At 46.0% G+C, this 18411-nt stretch overlaps 1 protein-coding gene across 2 annotated transcripts in view; it reads left to right on the forward strand.

Annotated features, from left to right (window-relative positions):
• LOC110523088 (ras-related protein Rab-10) overlaps positions 1 to 18411 on the forward strand; it is a 59604-nt gene that overhangs the window by 26666 nt on the left and 14527 nt on the right. The window contains exons 1-2 of one of the 2 annotated variants that reach the window (XM_036984561.1): positions 11993 to 12107; positions 12348 to 12408. In XM_036984561.1, the coding sequence (XP_036840456.1) occupies positions 12008 to 12107; positions 12348 to 12408 (161 nt within the window). In that variant the 5' untranslated portion in view covers positions 11993 to 12007. Of the gene's footprint in view, positions 1 to 11992; positions 12108 to 12347; positions 12409 to 18411 lie in introns of those variants that run through there. The other variant, XM_036984560.1, reaches the window with a different exon arrangement.

The raw sequence follows: 18411 nt of genomic DNA on the forward strand, positions 1-18411 counted from the left end.
CGACATTAACGCTTGTCCTCTTGTCCACTATGGGGGGTAGTACAGGGCTCGACATTAATGCTTGTCCTCTTGTCCACTATGGGGGGTAGTACACGGCTCGACATTAACGCTTGTCCTCTTGTCCACTATGGGGGGTAGTACAGGGCTCGACATTAACGCTTGTCCACTATGGGGGGGTAGTACAGGGCTCGAGATTAACGCTTGTCCTCTATGGGGTTGTAGTACAGGGCTCGACATTAATTCTTGTCCTCTATGGGGTTGTAGTACAGGGCTCGACATTAACGCTTGTCCTCTTGTCCACTATGGGGGGTAGTACAGGCTCGACATTAATGCTTGTCCTCTTGTCCATTATGGGGGGTAGTACAGGGCTCGAGATTAACGCTTGTCCTCTATGGGGTTGTAGTACAGGGCTCGACATTAACGCTTGTCCTCTATGGGGTTGTAGTACAGGGCTCGACATTAACGCTTGTCCTCTATGGGGTTGTAGTACAGGGCTCGACATTAACGCTTGTCCTCTTGTCCACTATGGGGGGTAGTACAGGCTCGACATTAATGCTTGTCCTCTTGTCCATTATGGGGGGTAGTACAGGGCTCGACATTAACTCTTGTCCTCTTGTCCACTATGGGGGGTAGTACAGGGCTCGACATTAACGCTTGTCCTCTTGTCCACTATGGGGGGTAGTACAGGGCTCGACATTAACGCTTGTCCTCTTGTCCACTATGGGGGGTAGTACAGGGCTCGACATTAACGCTTGGCCTCTTGTCCACTATGGGGTTGTAGTACAGGCTCGACATTAATGCTTGTCCTCTTGTCCATTATGGGGGGTAGTACAGGGCTCGACATTAATGCTTGTCTACTAGGGGGGGTAGTACAGGGCTCGACATTAACGCTTGTCCTCCTGTCCACTATGGGGGGTAGTACAGGGCTCGACATTAATGCTTGTCTACTATGGGGTTGTAGTACAGGGCTCGACATTAACGCTTGTCCTCTATGGGGTTGTAGTACAGGGCTCGACATTAACGCTTGTCCTCTATGGGGTTGTAGTACAGGGCTCGACATTAACGCTTGTCCTCTTGTCCACTATGGGGGGTAGTACAGGGCTCGACATTAACGCTTGTCCTCTATGGGGTTGTAGTACAGGGCTCGACATTAACGCTTGTCCTCTTGTCTACTATGGGGGGTAGTACAGGGCTCGACATTAACGCTTGTCCACTATGGGGGGTAGTACAGGGCTCGACATTAACGCTTGTCCTCTTGTCTACTATGGGGGGTAGTACAGGGCTCGACATTAACGCTTGTCCACTATGGGGGGTAGTACAGGGCTCGACATTAACGCTTGTCCACTATGGGGGGAAGTACAGGGCTCGACATTAACGCTTGTCCTCTTGTCCACTATGGGGTGTAGTACAGGGCTCGACATTAACGCTTGTCCTCTTGTCCACTATGGGGGGTAGTACAGGGCTCGACATTAACTCTTGTCCACTATGGGGGGTAGTACAGGGCTCGACATTAACGCTTGTCCTCTTGTCCACTATGGGGGGTAGTACAGGGCTCGACATTAACGCTTGTCCACTATGGGGGGGTAGTACAGGGCTCGACATTAACGCTTGTCCTCTTGTCCTCTATGGGGGGTAGTACAGGGCTCGACATTAACGCTTGTCCACTATGGGGGGTAGTACAGGGCTCGACATTAACGCTTGTCCTCTATGGGGGGTAGTACAGGAGTCGACATTAATGCTTGTCCACTATCGGGGGTAGTACAGGGCTCGACATTAACGCTTGTCCTCTTGTCCACTATGGGGGGTAGTACAGGGCTCGACATTAACGCTTGTCCTCTTGTCCTCTATGGGGGGTAGTACAGGGCTCGACATTAATGCTTGTCCACTATGGGGGGTAGTACAGGGCTCGACATTACCGCTTGTCCTCTTGTCCACTTTGGGGGGGTAGTACAGGGCTCGACATTAACGCTTGTCCACTATGGGGGGTAGTACAGGGCTCGACATTAATGCTTGTCCACTATGGCGGGTAACACAGGGCTCGACATTAACACTTGTCCACTATGGGGGGTAGTACAGGGCTTGACATTAACGCTTGTCCTCTTGTCCACTATGGGGGGGTAGTACAGGGCTCGACATTACCGCTTGTCCTCTTGTCCACTATGGGGGGTAGTACAGGGCTCGACATTAACGCTTGTCCACTATGGGGGGTAGTACAGGGCTTGACATTAACGCTTGTCCTCTTGTCCACTATGGCGGGTAACACAGGGCTCGACATTAACGCTTGTCCTCTATGGGGGGTAGTACAGGGCTCGACATTAACGCTTGTCCTCTTGTCCACTATGGGGGGAAGTACAGGGCTCGACATTAACGCTTGTCCTCTTGTCCACTATGGGGGGTAGTACAGGGCTCGACATTAACGCTTGTCCTCTTGTCTACTATGGGGGGTAGTACAGGGCTTGACATTAAAGCTTGTCCTCTTGTCCACTATGGGGGGAAGTACAGGGCTCGACATTAACGCTTGTCCTCTTGTCCACTATGGGGGATAGTACAGGGCTCGACATTAATGCTTGTCCTCTTGTCCACTATGGGGGGTAGTACACGGCTCGACATTAACGCTTGTCCTCTTGTCCACTATGGGGGGTAGTACAGGGCTCGACATTAATGCTTGTCCTCTTGTCCACTATGGGGGGTAGTACAGGGCTCGACATTAACGCTTGTCCACTATGGGTTTGTAGTACAGGGCTCGACATTAACGCTTGTCCTCTTGTCCTCTATGGGGGGTAGTACAGGGCTCGACATTAACGCTTGTCTACTATGGGGGTAGTACAGGGCTCGACATTAACTCTTGTCCACTATGGTGGTACGACAGGGCTCGACATTAACGCTTGTCCACTATGGGGGGTAGTACAGGGCTCGACATTAACGCTTGTCCACTATGGGGGGTAGTACAGGGCTCGACATTAACGCTTGTCCTCTTGTCCACTATGGGGGATAGTACAGAGCTTGACATTAATGCTTGTCCTCTTGTCCACTATGGGGGGTAGTACACGGCTCGACATTAACGCTTGTCCTCTTGTCCACTATGGGGGGTAGTACAGGGCTCGACATTAACGCTTGTCCACTATGGGGGGTAGTACAGGGCTCGACATTAACGCTTGTCCACTATGGGGGGTAGTACAGGGCTCGACATTAACGCTTGTCCTCTTGTCCACTATGGGGGATAGTACAGGGCTCGACATTAATGCTTGTCCTCTTGTCCACTATGGGGGGTAGTACACGGCTCGACATTAACGCTTGTCCTCTTGTCCACTATGGGGGGTAGTACAGGGCTCAACATTAACGCTTGTCCTCTTGTCCACTATGGGGGGTAGTACAGGGCTCGACATTAACGCTTGTCCACTATGGGGGTAGTACAGGGCTCGACATTAACGCTTGTCCTCTATGGGGGGTAGTATAGGGCTCGACATTAATGCTTGTCCTCTTGTCCACTATGGGGGGTAGTACAGGGCTTGACATTAACGCTTGTCCTCTTGTCCACTATGGGGGGTAGTACAGGGCTCAACATTAACGCTTGTCCACTATGGGGGTAGTACAGGACTCGACATTAACGCTTGTCCTCTATGGGGGGTAGTACAGGGCTCGACATTAACGCTTGTCTACTATGGGGGGTAGTACAGGGCTCGACATTAATGCTTGTCCACTATGGGGGGTAGTACAGGGCTCGACATTAATGCTTGTCCACTATGGGGGGTAGTACAGGGCTCGACATTAATGCTTGTCCTCTTGTCCACTATGGGGGGTAGTACAGGGCTTGACATTAACGCTTGTCCTCTTGTCCACTATGGGGGGTAGTACAGGGCTCAACATTAACGCTTGTCCTCTTGTCTACTATGGGGGGAAGTACAGGGCTCGACATTAACGCTTGTCCTCTTGTCCACTATGGGGGGTAGTACAGGGCTCGACATTAACGCTTGTCCACTATGGTGGTACGACAGGGCTCGACATTAACGCTTGTCCACTATGGGGGGTAGTACAGGGCTCGACATTAACGCTTGTCCACTATGGTGGTACGACAGGGCTCGACATTAATGCTTGTCCACTATGGGGGGTAGTACAGGACTCGACATTAACGCTTGTCCTCTATGGGGGGTAGTACAGGGCTCGACATTAATGCTTGTCCTCTTGTCCACTATGGGTTTGTAGTACAGGGCTCGACATTAACGCTTGTCCACTATGGGGGGTAGTACAGGGCTCGACATTAACGCTTGTCCACTATGGTGGTACGACAGGACTCGACATTAACGCTTGTCCTCTATGGGGGGTAGTACAGGGCTCGACATTAATGCTTGTCCTCTTGTCCACTATGGGGTTGTAGTACAGGGCTCGACATTAACGCTTGTCCTCTTGTCCACTATGGGGGGTAGTACAGGGCTCGACATTAACGCTTGTCCTCTTGTCCACTATGGGGGGTAGTACAGGGCTCGACATTAACTCTTGTCCACTATGGGGGGTAGTACAGGGCTCGACATTAACGCTTGTCCACTATGGGGGGTAGTACAGGGCTCAAACATTAACGCTTGTCCTCTTGTCCTCTATTGGGTTGTAGTACAGGGCTCGACATTAACGCTTGTCCACTATGGGGGGTAGTACAGGGCTTGACATTAACGCTTGTCCTCTTGTCCACTATGGGGGGTAGTACAGGGCTCGACATTAACGCTTGTCCTCTTGTCCACTATGGGGGGTAGTACAGGGCTCGACATTAATGCTTGTCCTCTTGTCCACTATGGGGGGTAGTACACGGCTCGACATTAACGCTTGTCCTCTTGTCCACTATGGGGGGTAGTACAGGGCTCGACATTAACGCTTGTCCACTATGGGGGGGTAGTACAGGGCTCGAGATTAACGCTTGTCCTCTATGGGGTTGTAGTACAGGGCTCGACATTAACGCTTGTCCTCTTGTCCACTATGGGGGGTAGTACAGGCTCGACATTAATGCTTGTCCTCTTGTCCATTATGGGGGGTAGTACAGGGCTCGAGATTAACGCTTGTCCTCTATGGGGTTGTAGTACAGGGCTCGACATTAACGCTTGTCCTCTATGGGGTTGTAGTACAGGGCTCGACATTAACGCTTGTCCTCTTGTCCACTATGGGGGGTAGTACAGGCTCGACATTAATGCTTGTCCTCTTGTCCATTATGGGGGGTAGTACAGGGCTCGACATTAACTCTTGTCCTCTTGTCCACTATGGGGGGTAGTACAGGGCTCGACATTAACGCTTGTCCTCTTGTCCACTATGGGGGGTAGTACAGGGCTCGACATTAACGCTTGTCCTCTTGTCCACTATGGGGGGTAGTACAGGGCTCGACATTAACGCTTGGCCTCTTGTCCACTATGGGGTTGTAGTACAGGCTCGACATTAATGCTTGTCCTCTTGTCCATTATGGGGGGTAGTACAGGGCTCGACATTAATGCTTGTCTACTAGGGGGGGTAGTACAGGGCTCGACATTAACGCTTGTCCTCCTGTCCACTATGGGGGGTAGTACAGGGCTCGACATTAATGCTTGTCTACTATGGGTTTGTAGTACAGGGCTCGACATTAACGCTTGTCCTCTATGGGGTTGTAGTACAGGGCTCGACATTAACGCTTGTCCTCTATGGGGTTGTAGTACAGGGCTCGACATTAACGCTTGTCCTCTTGTCCACTATGGGGGGTAGTACAGGGCTCGACATTAACGCTTGTCCTCTATGGGGTTGTAGTACAGGGCTCGACATTAACGCTTGTCCTCTTGTCTACTATGGGGGTAGTACAGGGCTCGACATTAACGCTTGTCCACTATGGGGGGGAAGTACAGGGCTCGACATTAACGCTTGTCCTCTTGTCCACTATGGGGTGTAGTACAGGGCTCGACATTAACGCTTGTCCTCTTGTCCACTATGGGGGGTAGTACAGGGCTCGACATTAACTCTTGTCCACTATGGGGGGTAGTACAGGGCTCGACATTAACGCTTGTCCTCTTGTCCACTATGGGGGGTAGTACAGGGCTCGACATTAACGCTTGTCCTCTTGTCCACTATGGGGGGTAGTACAGGGCTCGACATTAACGCTTGTCCACTTGTCCACTATGGGGTGTAGTACAGGGCTCGACATTAACGCTTGTCCTCTTGTCCACTATGGGGTGTAGTACAGGGCTCGACATTAACGCTTGTCCACTATGGGGGGTAGTACAGGGCTCGACATTAACGCTTGTCCTCTTGTCCACTATGGGGTGTAGTACAGGGCTCGACATTAACGCTTGTCCTCTTGTCCACTATGGGGTGTAGTACAGGGCTCGACATTAACGCTTGTCCACTATGGGGGGTAGTACAGGGCTCGACATTAACGCTTGTCCTCTTGTCCTCTATGGGGGGTAGTACAGGGCTCGACATTAACGCTTGTCCTCTTGTCCACTATGGGGTGTAGTACAGGGCTCGACATTAATGCTTGTCCTCTTGTCCACTATGGGGTGTAGTACAGGGCTCGACATTAACGCTTGTCCTCTTGTCCACTATGGGGTGTAGTACAGGGCTCGACATTAATGCTTGTCCTCTTGTCCACTATGGGGTGTAGTACAGGGCTCGACATTAACGCTTGTCCTCTTGTCCACTATGGGGTGTAGTACAGGGCTCGACATTAATGCTTGTCCTCTTGTCCACTATGGGGGGTAGTACAGGGCTCGACATTAACGCTTGTCCATTATGGGGGTAGTACAGGGCTCGACATTAATGCTCGTCTTAAGACGAGAAAGTCTGTCAATATTGTTTTAACTTGTCTACGGCCCCTCTGACCACATACTGACCACCACCCCATTGACCACATCCTCTCTATAGATGTCCCCCTGTCTGTGTATTTACTGTTGAGATTGCGTTTGTAGTCGGAGTTACATACACTAAATAATGTGTGTGAAATTAGTTTTACAATGATGGCGCCGGAAGATATGGCTGCCGTTTTATGGGATTCTAACCAATTGTTGTGTGTGTGTGTGTGTTGTACATCATTTTTCTGCCACCGCCTCTTTTGACTGAAAAGAGATTCTGGAAATCAGCACAGCGATTACTCACCTCGTACTAGATCAAGATGTTTTATTTACCGAGTCAGACGTGAAGGATTTACTTCAGACACTCAACAAGGCACAAATCCCCATCATTCGCATGAGGAAGATCACGGTGATATCGGGGAAGTAGGTCGGGGTGCCTTGTAAGGATCCGACAGCATGTGAGTAATCCCCCTCTACCATCAGAACTATTAGCTAACGTGCTTCGATCAACACTCCTACCAATGGGACATTAAACTTTAATATCTTGTTTTACTGAGTTGTGGCTGAATAATGACACGGATAACATACAGCTGGCTGGGTTTTTGGTCCATCTGCAAGATAGAACAGCTGCCTCCGGTGAGACAAGTGGTGTCTATTTGTAAATAAATGGTGCACAAAATCTGATATTAAGAAAGTCTCAATGTTTTGCTCGTCTGAGGTAGAGTATCTCATGATAAGCTGTAGACCACACTATTTACCAAAAGTTTTGATCTATATTCTTCGTGGGTGTCTATTTACAACCACAAACCGATGCTGGCACCAATATGGCACTCAATGAGCTGTATAAGACCATAAGCAAACAGGAAAACGCTCATCCAGAGGTGCTCCTAGTGGCCGGGTACTTTAATGCAGGCAAACTTACATCGCTTTACCTAATTTCTACCAGCATGTTGACTTGCCTAGTTAAGGTTAAATAAAATAAAAAAAAATGTTCAACCATAGGAAAAAAAGCTGTAGACCACTTTTACTCCACACACAGAGACACATACAACTCTATCCTCCTGAATCCTGCTTACAAGCAAAAACTAAAGCAGGAAGTACCAGTGACTTGCTCAATAAGGAAGTGGTCAGATGACGCAGATGCTAAGCTACAGGGCAGTTTTGCTAGCACAGACTGCAATATGTTCTTGGATTCTTCCGATGGCATTGAGTAGTACACCACACCAGTCACTGGCTTCATCAATAAGTGCATCGATGACGTCGTCCCCACAGTGACTCTACATACATACCCCAACCAGAAGCCATGGATTACAGGCAACATCCGCACTGAGCTAAAGTATAGCGCTGCCGCTTTCAAGGTGCGGGACTCTAACCCGGAAGCTTATAAGAAATCCTGAAATGCCCTCCGACAAACCATCAAACAGGAAAAGCGTCAATACAGGACTAAGATCGAATCGTACTACACCGGCTCTGACACTCGTCTTATGTGTAATACCAACATGTTTTAAGCAAACCACCGTAGTCCCTGTGCCCAAGAACACTAAGGTAACCTGCCTTAATGACTACTGACCCGTACTATTCACTTCTGTAGCCATGAAGTGCTTTGAAAGGCTAGTTATGGCTCACAACACCATTATCCCAGAAACCCTAGACGGCCTCCAATTTACATACCGCCTTAACAGATCCACAGAAGATGCAATCTCTATTGCACTCCACACTGCCCTTTCCCACCTGGACAAAAGGAACACCTATGTGAGAATGCCGTTCATTGACTACAGCTCAGCATTCAACACCATAGTGCCCTCAAAGCTCATCACTAAGCTAAGAACCCTAGGACTAAACACCTCCCTCTGCAAATGGATCCTGGACTTGCTGACTGGCTGCCCCCTGGTGGTAAGGGTAGGTAACAACACATCTGCCTCGCTGATCCTCAACACAGGTGCCCCTCAGGGGTGCGTGCTCAGTCCCTTCCTGTACTCCCTGTTCACTCATGACTGCACGGCCAGGCACGCCTCCAACACCATTTTTATTTTATTTATTTTTTATTTAACCTTTATTTAACTAGGCAAGTCAGTTAAGAACAAATTCTTATTTACAATGACGGCTTAGGAGCAGTGGGTTAACTGCCTTGTTCAGGGGCAGAACGACAGATTAAGTTTGCTGATGACACAGCAGTGGTTAGGCCTAATCGCTGACAGCGACAAGACAGCCTATAGGGAGGAGATCAGAGACCTGGCCGTGTGGTGCCAGGACAACAACCTCTCCCTCAATGTGATCAAGGCAAAGGGGCTGATTGTGGACTACAGGAAAAGGTGGACTGTGCATGTCCCCATTCTCATCGACGGGGCTGCAGTGGAGCAGGTTGAGAGTTTCAAGTTCCTTGGTGTCCACGTCACCAACAAACTAACATGATCCAAGCACACCAAGACCGTTGTGAAGAGGGCACGACAAAACCTATTCCCCTTTAGGAGACTGAAAAGATTTGGCATGGGTCCTCAGATCCCCAAAAGGATATTATACAGCTGCACCATTGAGAGCATCCATACTGGTTGCATCACTGCCTGGAATGGCAACTGCTCGACCTCTGACCGCAAGGCACTACAGAGGGTAGTGCGTACGGCCCAGTACATCACTGGGGTCAAGCTATACCAGGCGGTGTCAGAGGAAGGCCCTAAAAATGGTCAAAGATCCCAGCCACCCTAGTCTTAGACTGTTCTCCCTGCTACCGCACGTCAAGTCTAGGTCCAAGAGGCTTCTAAACAGCTTCTATCACCAAGCCATAAGACTCCTGAACATCTAATCAAATGGCTACCCAGACTATTTGCATTGCCCCCCCTCTTTTACGCCGTTGTTACTCTGCTTATCTATGCATAGTCATTTTAACTCTACCTGCATGTACATATTACCTAGACTAACTGGTGCCCCTGCACATTGACTCTGTACCCGTACCCCCTGTATATAGCCTCCACATTGACTCTGTACCAGTACCCCCTGTATATAGTCTCGCTATTGTTATTTTACTGCTGCTCTTTAACCTGATGGGTAAGGTGTTCCGCTAGCGGAACCCCACGACAACATTCCGCTGAAAAGGCAGCGCGTGAAATTCAACAATATTTTTTTGAAATATGTAACTTTCACCCATTAACAAGTCCAATACAGCAAATGAAAGATGAACATCTTGTTAATCTACCAATGGTGTCCGATTTCAAAAATGATTTACAGCGAAAGCACAACATATGATTATGTTAGCTCATAGCCAACTAAAAAAACAGCCATTTTTCCAGACAAAGATAGGAGTCACACAAAGCAGAAATATAGATCAAATGAATCACAAACCTTTGATCTTCATCAGATGACATCATGTTACACAATAAATGTATGTTATGTTCGATAATGTGCATATTTATATCCAAAAATCTCAGTTTACATTTGCGCGTTACGTGCAGTAATGTTTTGATTCCAAAACATCCAGTGATTTTCCCAGAAATACTCATAATAAACATTGATAAAAGATGCAAGTGTTTTATTCACAGAATTAAAGATCGACTTATCCTCTATGCAACCGCTGTGCCAGATAAAAAAATAAAATATAAAATTCACGGAGAACAGCGCTCAGCACCCCAAAACGGCCAAAGACAACTCCGCCATCTTGGAGTCAACATTAGTTAGAAAAAACACTAAATATTCACTTACCTTTTGATGATCTTCATCAGAAGGCACTCCCAGGAGTCCCAGTTCGACAATAAATGACTGATTTGTTCCATAAAGCCCATCATTTAGCCACTTGTTAGCGTGTTCAGCCCAGTAATCCATCTTCATGAGGCGTGACCATTTCCTCCATGATGACAACTCAAAATGTTCTGTTACAGGTCGTAGAAACAAGTCACAACATGTCTGCAATCAATCTTTAGGATGTTTTTATCATATATCACCAATAATGTTCCAACCGGAGAATTTCATTGTCTGAAGAAAAGCATTGGAACGGGAGCAAACTGTCGGGAGTGCGCGTCATGAGACCGAGTCTCTCTGCCAGACCACTCACTCAAATAGTTCCTATGAGCCCTCCTTTATAATAGAATCCTCAAAACAGGTTCTAAAGACGGTCAAGACGGTCTAGCGGTCTAGTGACATCTAGTGGAAGCCCTAGGAAGTGCAATCACATCCATAACTATCAGGGATTTAAATGGGCACTGTTTTGAAATTCGACTTCTCACTTTCTGTTTGGATTTTTTCTCAGGGTTTTACCTACCATAGGGGTTCTGTTATACTCACAGACATCATTCAAACAGTTTTAGAAACTTCAGTGTTTTCTATCCAATAATAATATGCATATATTAGCATCTGGGACAGAAGAGGCCTTTCAGTTTGGGCACGCAATTCATCCAAAAGTGAAAATGCTGCACCCTACCCCAAAAGGTTAACTACCTGTTACTCTTATCTTATTCATATTTTTTTATACGCCGTTCTTGGTTAGGGGCTTGTAAGTAAGCATTTCACTAAGGTCTACACTTGTTTTCGGTGCATGTGACTAATAAAATTTGATACCTGTTGTATTCGGCGCTTGTGACAATTTGAATGGACCACTATCATGCACCTGTCTCATTCCAATGGTGTTCGATGGGCTTGAGTTCAGAGCTCTGTGCTGGCCAGTCAAGTTCTTTCACAACGATCTCGCCAAACCATTTCAGTTTTTTGTGCCTTTTTCACACCGCTTGATATAGAGGTCATGGATGGCAAAGAGCTCGGCCCCAGTGATATATGGTCCGCACAACCCTCTAGCTCAATTTGATCAAAGGCGGTGCTATTGTCAGTGGTACAGCTGTTTAACCTTTTCAGGATTTGACGGCCCGAAGGCAGTGTTTCGCCGCCCTTCACGACTGTGTGTGTATGTGGACCATTTAAGTCTAGTCATTTGGACACCGAGGAACTTGAAGATCTCGATATACTCCACTGCCGCCGCTTCAACATTGATGGGGCGTGCTGTCACTTCATGGTTTCTGAAATTAAAATATTTTCTGCTATTTGAAGCTGATGTACAAAACCCAAACTAAACAAATCGTAGAAACATTGAATGGATCTAACCCTTATTAGGCTTTAAATTAGAATGAAAGATCTACACTGAGTGTAAAAAATAAAAATAAAAACATTAAGAAAAGCTTCCTAATTTTGAGTTTCATCCCATTTTTCCCTCAACAGCCTCAATTTTTCAGGGCATGGACTCTACAAGGTGTCGAAAGTGTTCCACAGGGATGCTGGCCCATGTTGACTCCAATACTTCCCACAGTTGTCTCAAGTTGGCTGGATGTCCTTTGGGTGATAGACCATTTTTTTTCTCCTTTTATTTAACCAGGTAGGCCAGTTGAGAACAAGTTCTCATTTACAACTGTGACCTGGCCAAGGTAAAGCAAAGCAGTGCGACAAAAACAACACAGTTACACATTGTGAAGGTGTAGGCTATATTACATGGATTTATTCGACTTTCTAATGTGTTTCTCTGTAGAGGTCACTACTCTAAAGGAGGTCTGTATTGATGTGTTTCTTTGTGTTTTCCAGGAATAGACTTCAAGATCAAAACTGTTGAACTCCAGGGAAAGAAGATCAAACTACAGATATGGTGAGTGGAGGAGATGTTTGTACAGGGTCAAATGGTATCTTTGTTTCTACTGGCCCGGACATGGTGTCATTTTTAAAGACATTGGGTGATGCAGGGCCTATTCAGCAGGGCCTATTCAGCAGGGCCTATTCAGCAGGGCCTATTCATGGGTTGTACGTTTCGTCACTATTGGTTTGAACTTTTGTTTTAAGACTAATGCCCGACTGAGCGTTCTACTCAATGCATCGTCAATAATTGCTGATGAAGTTTTGGTTTATAGTGCAGTACTGTGACTTGGAAAACACGATGACGTTTAAAAAAGAGGCAAATAATTAGTAGGAGACCCTTTGCCATCGTTGATGTCGCCATATTTACTTTGGATGTAGTATAACTCAAGATGGCTAAGATTGAGGGGACACCATCTAATTTTAGCATTGCTAGCTATTTTTGTCTCTAAAGTAAATTTGACGACATAAGTGGCAAAGTTGTTTCCTACTAATTATTTGGCGACTTTAGCAATGTCATCGTATTTTCAAGCCACTATAGTGTGAAGTTAATGAAACAGTCATTAGCTCCTGTTCTACTGTTGTAGAGGTCGACCGATTTATGATTTTTCAATGCCGATACAGATTATTGGAGGAACAAAAAAAGCCGATAACGATTAATCAGCCAATTTTTTTTATATTTTTTAAATTTATTTGTAATAATGACAATTACAACAATACTGAATGAACACTTATTTGAACTTAATATAAAACATCAAAATCAATTTAGCCTCAAATAAATAATGAAACATGTTCAGTCTGGTTTAAATAATGCAAACAATGTGTTGGAGAAGAAAGTAAAAGTGCAATATGTGCCATGTAAGAAAGCTAACGTTTAAGTTCCTTGCTCAGATCATGAGAACATATGAAAGCTGGTGTTTCCTTTTAACATGAGTCTTCAATATTCCCAGGTAAGAAGTTTTAGGTTGTAGTTATTATAGGAATTATAGGACTATTTCTCTCCACACCATTTGTATTTCATATACCTTTGACTATTGGATGTTCTTATAGGCACATTAGTATTGCCAGTGTAACAGTATAGCTTCCGTCCCTACCTGGGCTCGAACTAGGAACACAACGACAGCAGCCACCCTCAAGGCATCGTTACCCATCGCTCCACAAAAGCCGCAGCCTTTTCAGAGCAAGGTAGGGACGATCATTAATATGGTCAAATCCGGAAACTATCATTTCGAAAACAAATAGTTTATTCTTTCAGTGAAATACGGAACCGTTCCGTATTATCTAACGGGTGGCATCCCCAAGTCTAAATATTGCTGTTACATTGTACAACCTTCAATGTTATGTCATAATTACGTAAAATTCTGGAAAATTTGTTCGCAACGAGCCAGGCGGCCCAAACTGTTGCATATACCCTGACTCTGTGTGCAATGAACACTAGAGAAGTGACACAATTTCACCTGGTTAATATTGCCTGCTAACCTGGATTTCTTTTAGCTAAATATGCAGGTTTAAAAATACACTGCTCAAAAAAATAAAGGGGACACTAAAATAACACATCCTAGATCTGAATGAATGAAATATTCTACATAGTTGAATGTGCTGACAATAAAATCACACAAATTATAAATGGAAATCAAATTTATCAAACCACACTACAGGCTGATCCAACTTTGATGTAATGTCCTTAAAACAAGTCAAAATGAGGCTCAGTAGTGTGTGTGGCCTCCACGTGCCAGTATGACCTCCCTACAACGCCTGGGCATGCTCCTGATGAGGTGGCGGATGGTCTCCTGAGGGATCTCCTCCCAGACCTGGACTAAAGCATCCGCCAACTCCTGGCCAGTCTGTGGTGCAACATGGCATTGGTGGATGGAGCGAGACATGATGTCCCAGATGTGCTCAATTGGATTCAGGTCTGGGGAACGGGCTGGCCAGTCCATAGCATCAATGCCTTCCTCTTGCAGGAACTGCTGACAGTCCAGCCACATGAGGTCTAGCATTGTCTTGCATTAGGAGGAACCCAGGGCCAACCGCACCAGCATATGGTCTCACAAGGGGTCTGAGGATCTCATCTCGGTACCTAATGGCAGTCAGGCTACCTCTGGCGAGCACATGGAGGGCTGTGCGGCCCCCCAAAGAAATGCCACCCCACACCATGACTGACCCACCGCCAAACCGGAGGATGTTGCAGGCAGCAGAACGTTCTCCACGGCATCTGCAGACTCTGTCACATCTGTCACGTGCTCAGTGTGAACCTGCTTTCATCTGTGAAGAGCACAGGGCGCCAGTGGCGAATTTGCCAGTCTTGGTGTTCTCTGGCAAATGCCAAACGTCCTGCACGGTGTTGGGCTGTAAGCACAGCCCCCACCTGTGGACGTCGGGCCCTCATACCACCCTCATGGAGTCTGTTTCTGACCGTTTGAGCAGACACATGCACATTTGTTGCCTGCTGGAGGTCATTTTGCAGGGCTCTGGCAGTGCTCCTCCTGCTCCTCCTTGCACAAAGGCGGAGGTAGAGGTCCTGCTGCTGGGTTGTTGCACTCCTACGGCCTCTTCCACGTCTCCTGATGTACTGGCCTGTCTCCTGGTAGCGCCTCCATGCTCTGGACACTACACTGACGGACACAGCAAATCTTCTTGCCACAGCTCGCATTCGTCCACATCGGTGTCCAATAATACCGATTGTTATGAAAACTTGAAATCGGCCCTAATTAATCGACCATTCGGTCGACCTCTATACTGTTGTCTGTAGACCGAGTCATTAGCTGTGCAGTAGAACAGGGGCTAACGGAAGCTTTGTACTGGTCCCCCCCCCCCCCCCCAACATTTTTTTTTTAAATAAAATGTTGTCACCCGAGAGTCGTCCTGTTCTTTCGACCAATCGATTGGTCTAAATGTTGCAACTTATTTTTCCATACATAGACACCCTTTGTGTTTGAATAAATCAACAACATAGGCACTGAGCTTTTCTGATGCTTTCAGCACACTGTTTGATTAATTAAGACACAAATGGATGAAGAGCCTGATGGTCACACTGTGTTTAAAACAATGACAGCACAGTGCCTGTGTGACTGACGCACGTTGTCCCTCTCTCCTCCCTACTACAGAGAAAAGGCACCACAGCAGAGCAGTGTTTATCACACTGTCCATGATGTAGCTGCAACATCATTTCAGCCATTCAGTTCCTTGTTTCTGACTGCAAAGTTCTGTTACTGAAATCCCACATTTTTTTCTGAAAAACATTCCCTCAACCCCTCGCTCTCTTTATGTGAAGCGTGTGAGTGTCGGTATCAATAAATTGTTTCTAACAAACTCTGAACACAGTAACACATGACAGCAAAATGGATGTGGAGGATGTGAAAAATAAACTGGGAACAGGGAATGTTGACTGGTTGTTCAGGGGGGGACAGGGGAAGTCAGATCTGTGGAAGACATTTGACTTAGTTGTGGAAATGAGATCCAGACAAATGAGGACCAAGAGTTGCATGAGTATTATTATGCCAAACAGTCAGATTACACTACTATTTGTTTTGACCATGTGGAACGGTGTAAACAACACTAAATAATTCTACCAGAGAGTCTGTTCTAACAAAAAAATAAATATACAAAGCCTTTATTACAGTAGACTAAAAACAGTTGTATGCGTTTGTGAATTGCGGATTATTTATTCTTTAGGATAATTATTCAAAGCGCCCTTTGTTATTTAATTTAAAAAAAATGTTTGATTGCATTAATGTCTCATGCTGTGTGATGACATGAACGAATGAGATTTGATTTATCCAGTAGCCTATATATTGAAATATAGGCCTAAGTAACAGTATCAAGACTGAACAGGACACGCTCTTAGGCCTGAAGCTCCATGGTGGTTATACGAGGGTGTTATACAAAGCCTACTAATGATAATGACATTACTTATTGTTATAATGGTGATAATAATACGAACAATGAGATGAATAGAAAGGAGGGTACAGGAGCGAGAACTGCATATTGTGTGTAACAAATGGGTGCGGTTAGATATCATTTTTCTCTCTGTTTGGAACCGTGTAAACGACACTGAATAAATTCTAAGTTCTAAAGAAATGAAACGGCAAAGCCTTAATTACAGCAAAGAAAATATTAAAAACAGCCGCATCGGTGAAATAGCTTTATCTGCCATGTTGCATGAGGCTTGGTGCTCACAGAATCAGTAGGCTATTAATCACTCAAACGGGTAATAGAAGCTCTTACTTTTGTAGATATACAGTGCATACGCCCTGACCTTTCCTTGTGTTACATTACAGCCTTATTCTAAAATGGATTAAACTGTCCCCCCCTCATCAATCTACACACAATACCCCATAATGACAGAGCAAAAACAGGTTGTTTAGACATTTTTGCAAATATCTTAGAAAATAAAAAACATCACATTTACGTAAGTCTTACGACCCTTTCCTCAGTACTTTGTTGAAACATCTTTGGCAGCGATATCAGCCTCGAGTCTTCTTGAGTATTACTCTACAAGCTTGGCAAACCTGTATTTGAGGAGTTTCTCCCGTTCTTCTCTGCAGATATTTTCAAGCTCTGTCAGGTTAGATGTGGAGCGTCGCTGCACAGCTATTTTCAGGTCTCCAGAGATTTTCGATCGGGTTCAAGTCTGTGCTCTCAAGGACATTGAGACTTGTCATGCGCCTTTTACTGAGTGGCTTCTGTCTGGACACTCTGCCATAAAGGCCTGATTGGTGGATTGCTGCAGAGATGGTTGTCCTTCTGGAAGGTTCTCCCATCTCCACAGAGGAATTCTGGAGCTCTGTCAGAGTGACCATCGGGTTCTTGGTCACCTCCCTGACCAAGGCCCTTCTCCCCCTATTGTTCAGTTTGGCCTGGCGGCCAGCTCTAGGAAGAGTCTTGGTGGTTCCAAACTTCTTCCATTTAAGAATGATGACCACTGTGTTCTTGGACCTTCAATACCGCAGAAATATTTTGTTACCCTTCCCCAGATCTGTGCCTCTACACAATCCTGTCTCTGAGCTTTACGGACAATTCTTTCGACCTCATGGCTTGGTTTTTGCTTTGATATGCACTGTCAACTGTGGGACCTTATGTCGACAGGTGTGCTTTTCCAAATCATGTCTAATCGAGTCCACATGTGGACTCCAATCAAGTTGAAAAACATCTCAAGGATGACCAATGTTAACAGGATGCACCTGAGCTCAATTTCGAGTTAAGTAAATAAGGTATTTCTGTTCATTTTTTTTTCATTTACTGATTAGAATTCACCGGTTTTCATTTATTTTATTGAGGGAAAAAATGTATTCAATCCATTTTAGAATAAGGGGTCAGGATACTTTCTGAATACACTGCACAGTCGTGGCCAAAAGTTGAGAATGACACACATATTAATTTTCACAAAGTCTGCTGCCTCAGTTTGTATGATGGCAATTTGCATATACTCCAGAATGTTATGAAGAGTGATCAGATTAATTGCAAAGTCCCTCTTTGCCATGCAAATGAACTGAATCCCCCAAAAACATTTCCACTGCATTTCAGCCCTGCCACAAAAGGACCAGCTGACATCATGTCAGTGGTTCTCTTGTTAACACAGGGGTGAGTGTTGACAAGGCTGGAGATCACTCTGTCATGCTGATTGAAGCTTCCAGTCTGTTACTAGAACTCAAAGGGAGGGTGGTGCTTGGAATCACTGTTCTTCCTCTGTCAACCATTGTTACCTGCAAGGAAACACGTGCCGTCATCATTGCTTTGCACAAAGAGCTTCACAGGCAAGGATATTGCTGCCAGTAAGATTACACCTAAATCAATCATTTATCAGATCATCAAGAACTTCAAGGAGAGCGGTTCAATTGTTGTGAAGAAGGCTTCAGGGCGCCCAAGAAAGTCCAGCTAGCGCCAGGACCGTCTCCTAAAGTTGATTCAGCTGCGGGATCGGGGCACAACCAGTACAGAGCTTGCTCAGGAATGGCAGCAGGCAGGTGTGAGTGCATCTGCACGCACAGTGAGGCAAAGACTTTTGGAGGATGGCCTG

Source organism: Oncorhynchus mykiss, chromosome 8 (assembly GCF_013265735.2).
Source record: "Oncorhynchus mykiss isolate Arlee chromosome 8, USDA_OmykA_1.1, whole genome shotgun sequence".
NCBI classification, from domain to species: domain Eukaryota; kingdom Metazoa; phylum Chordata; class Actinopteri; order Salmoniformes; family Salmonidae; genus Oncorhynchus; species Oncorhynchus mykiss.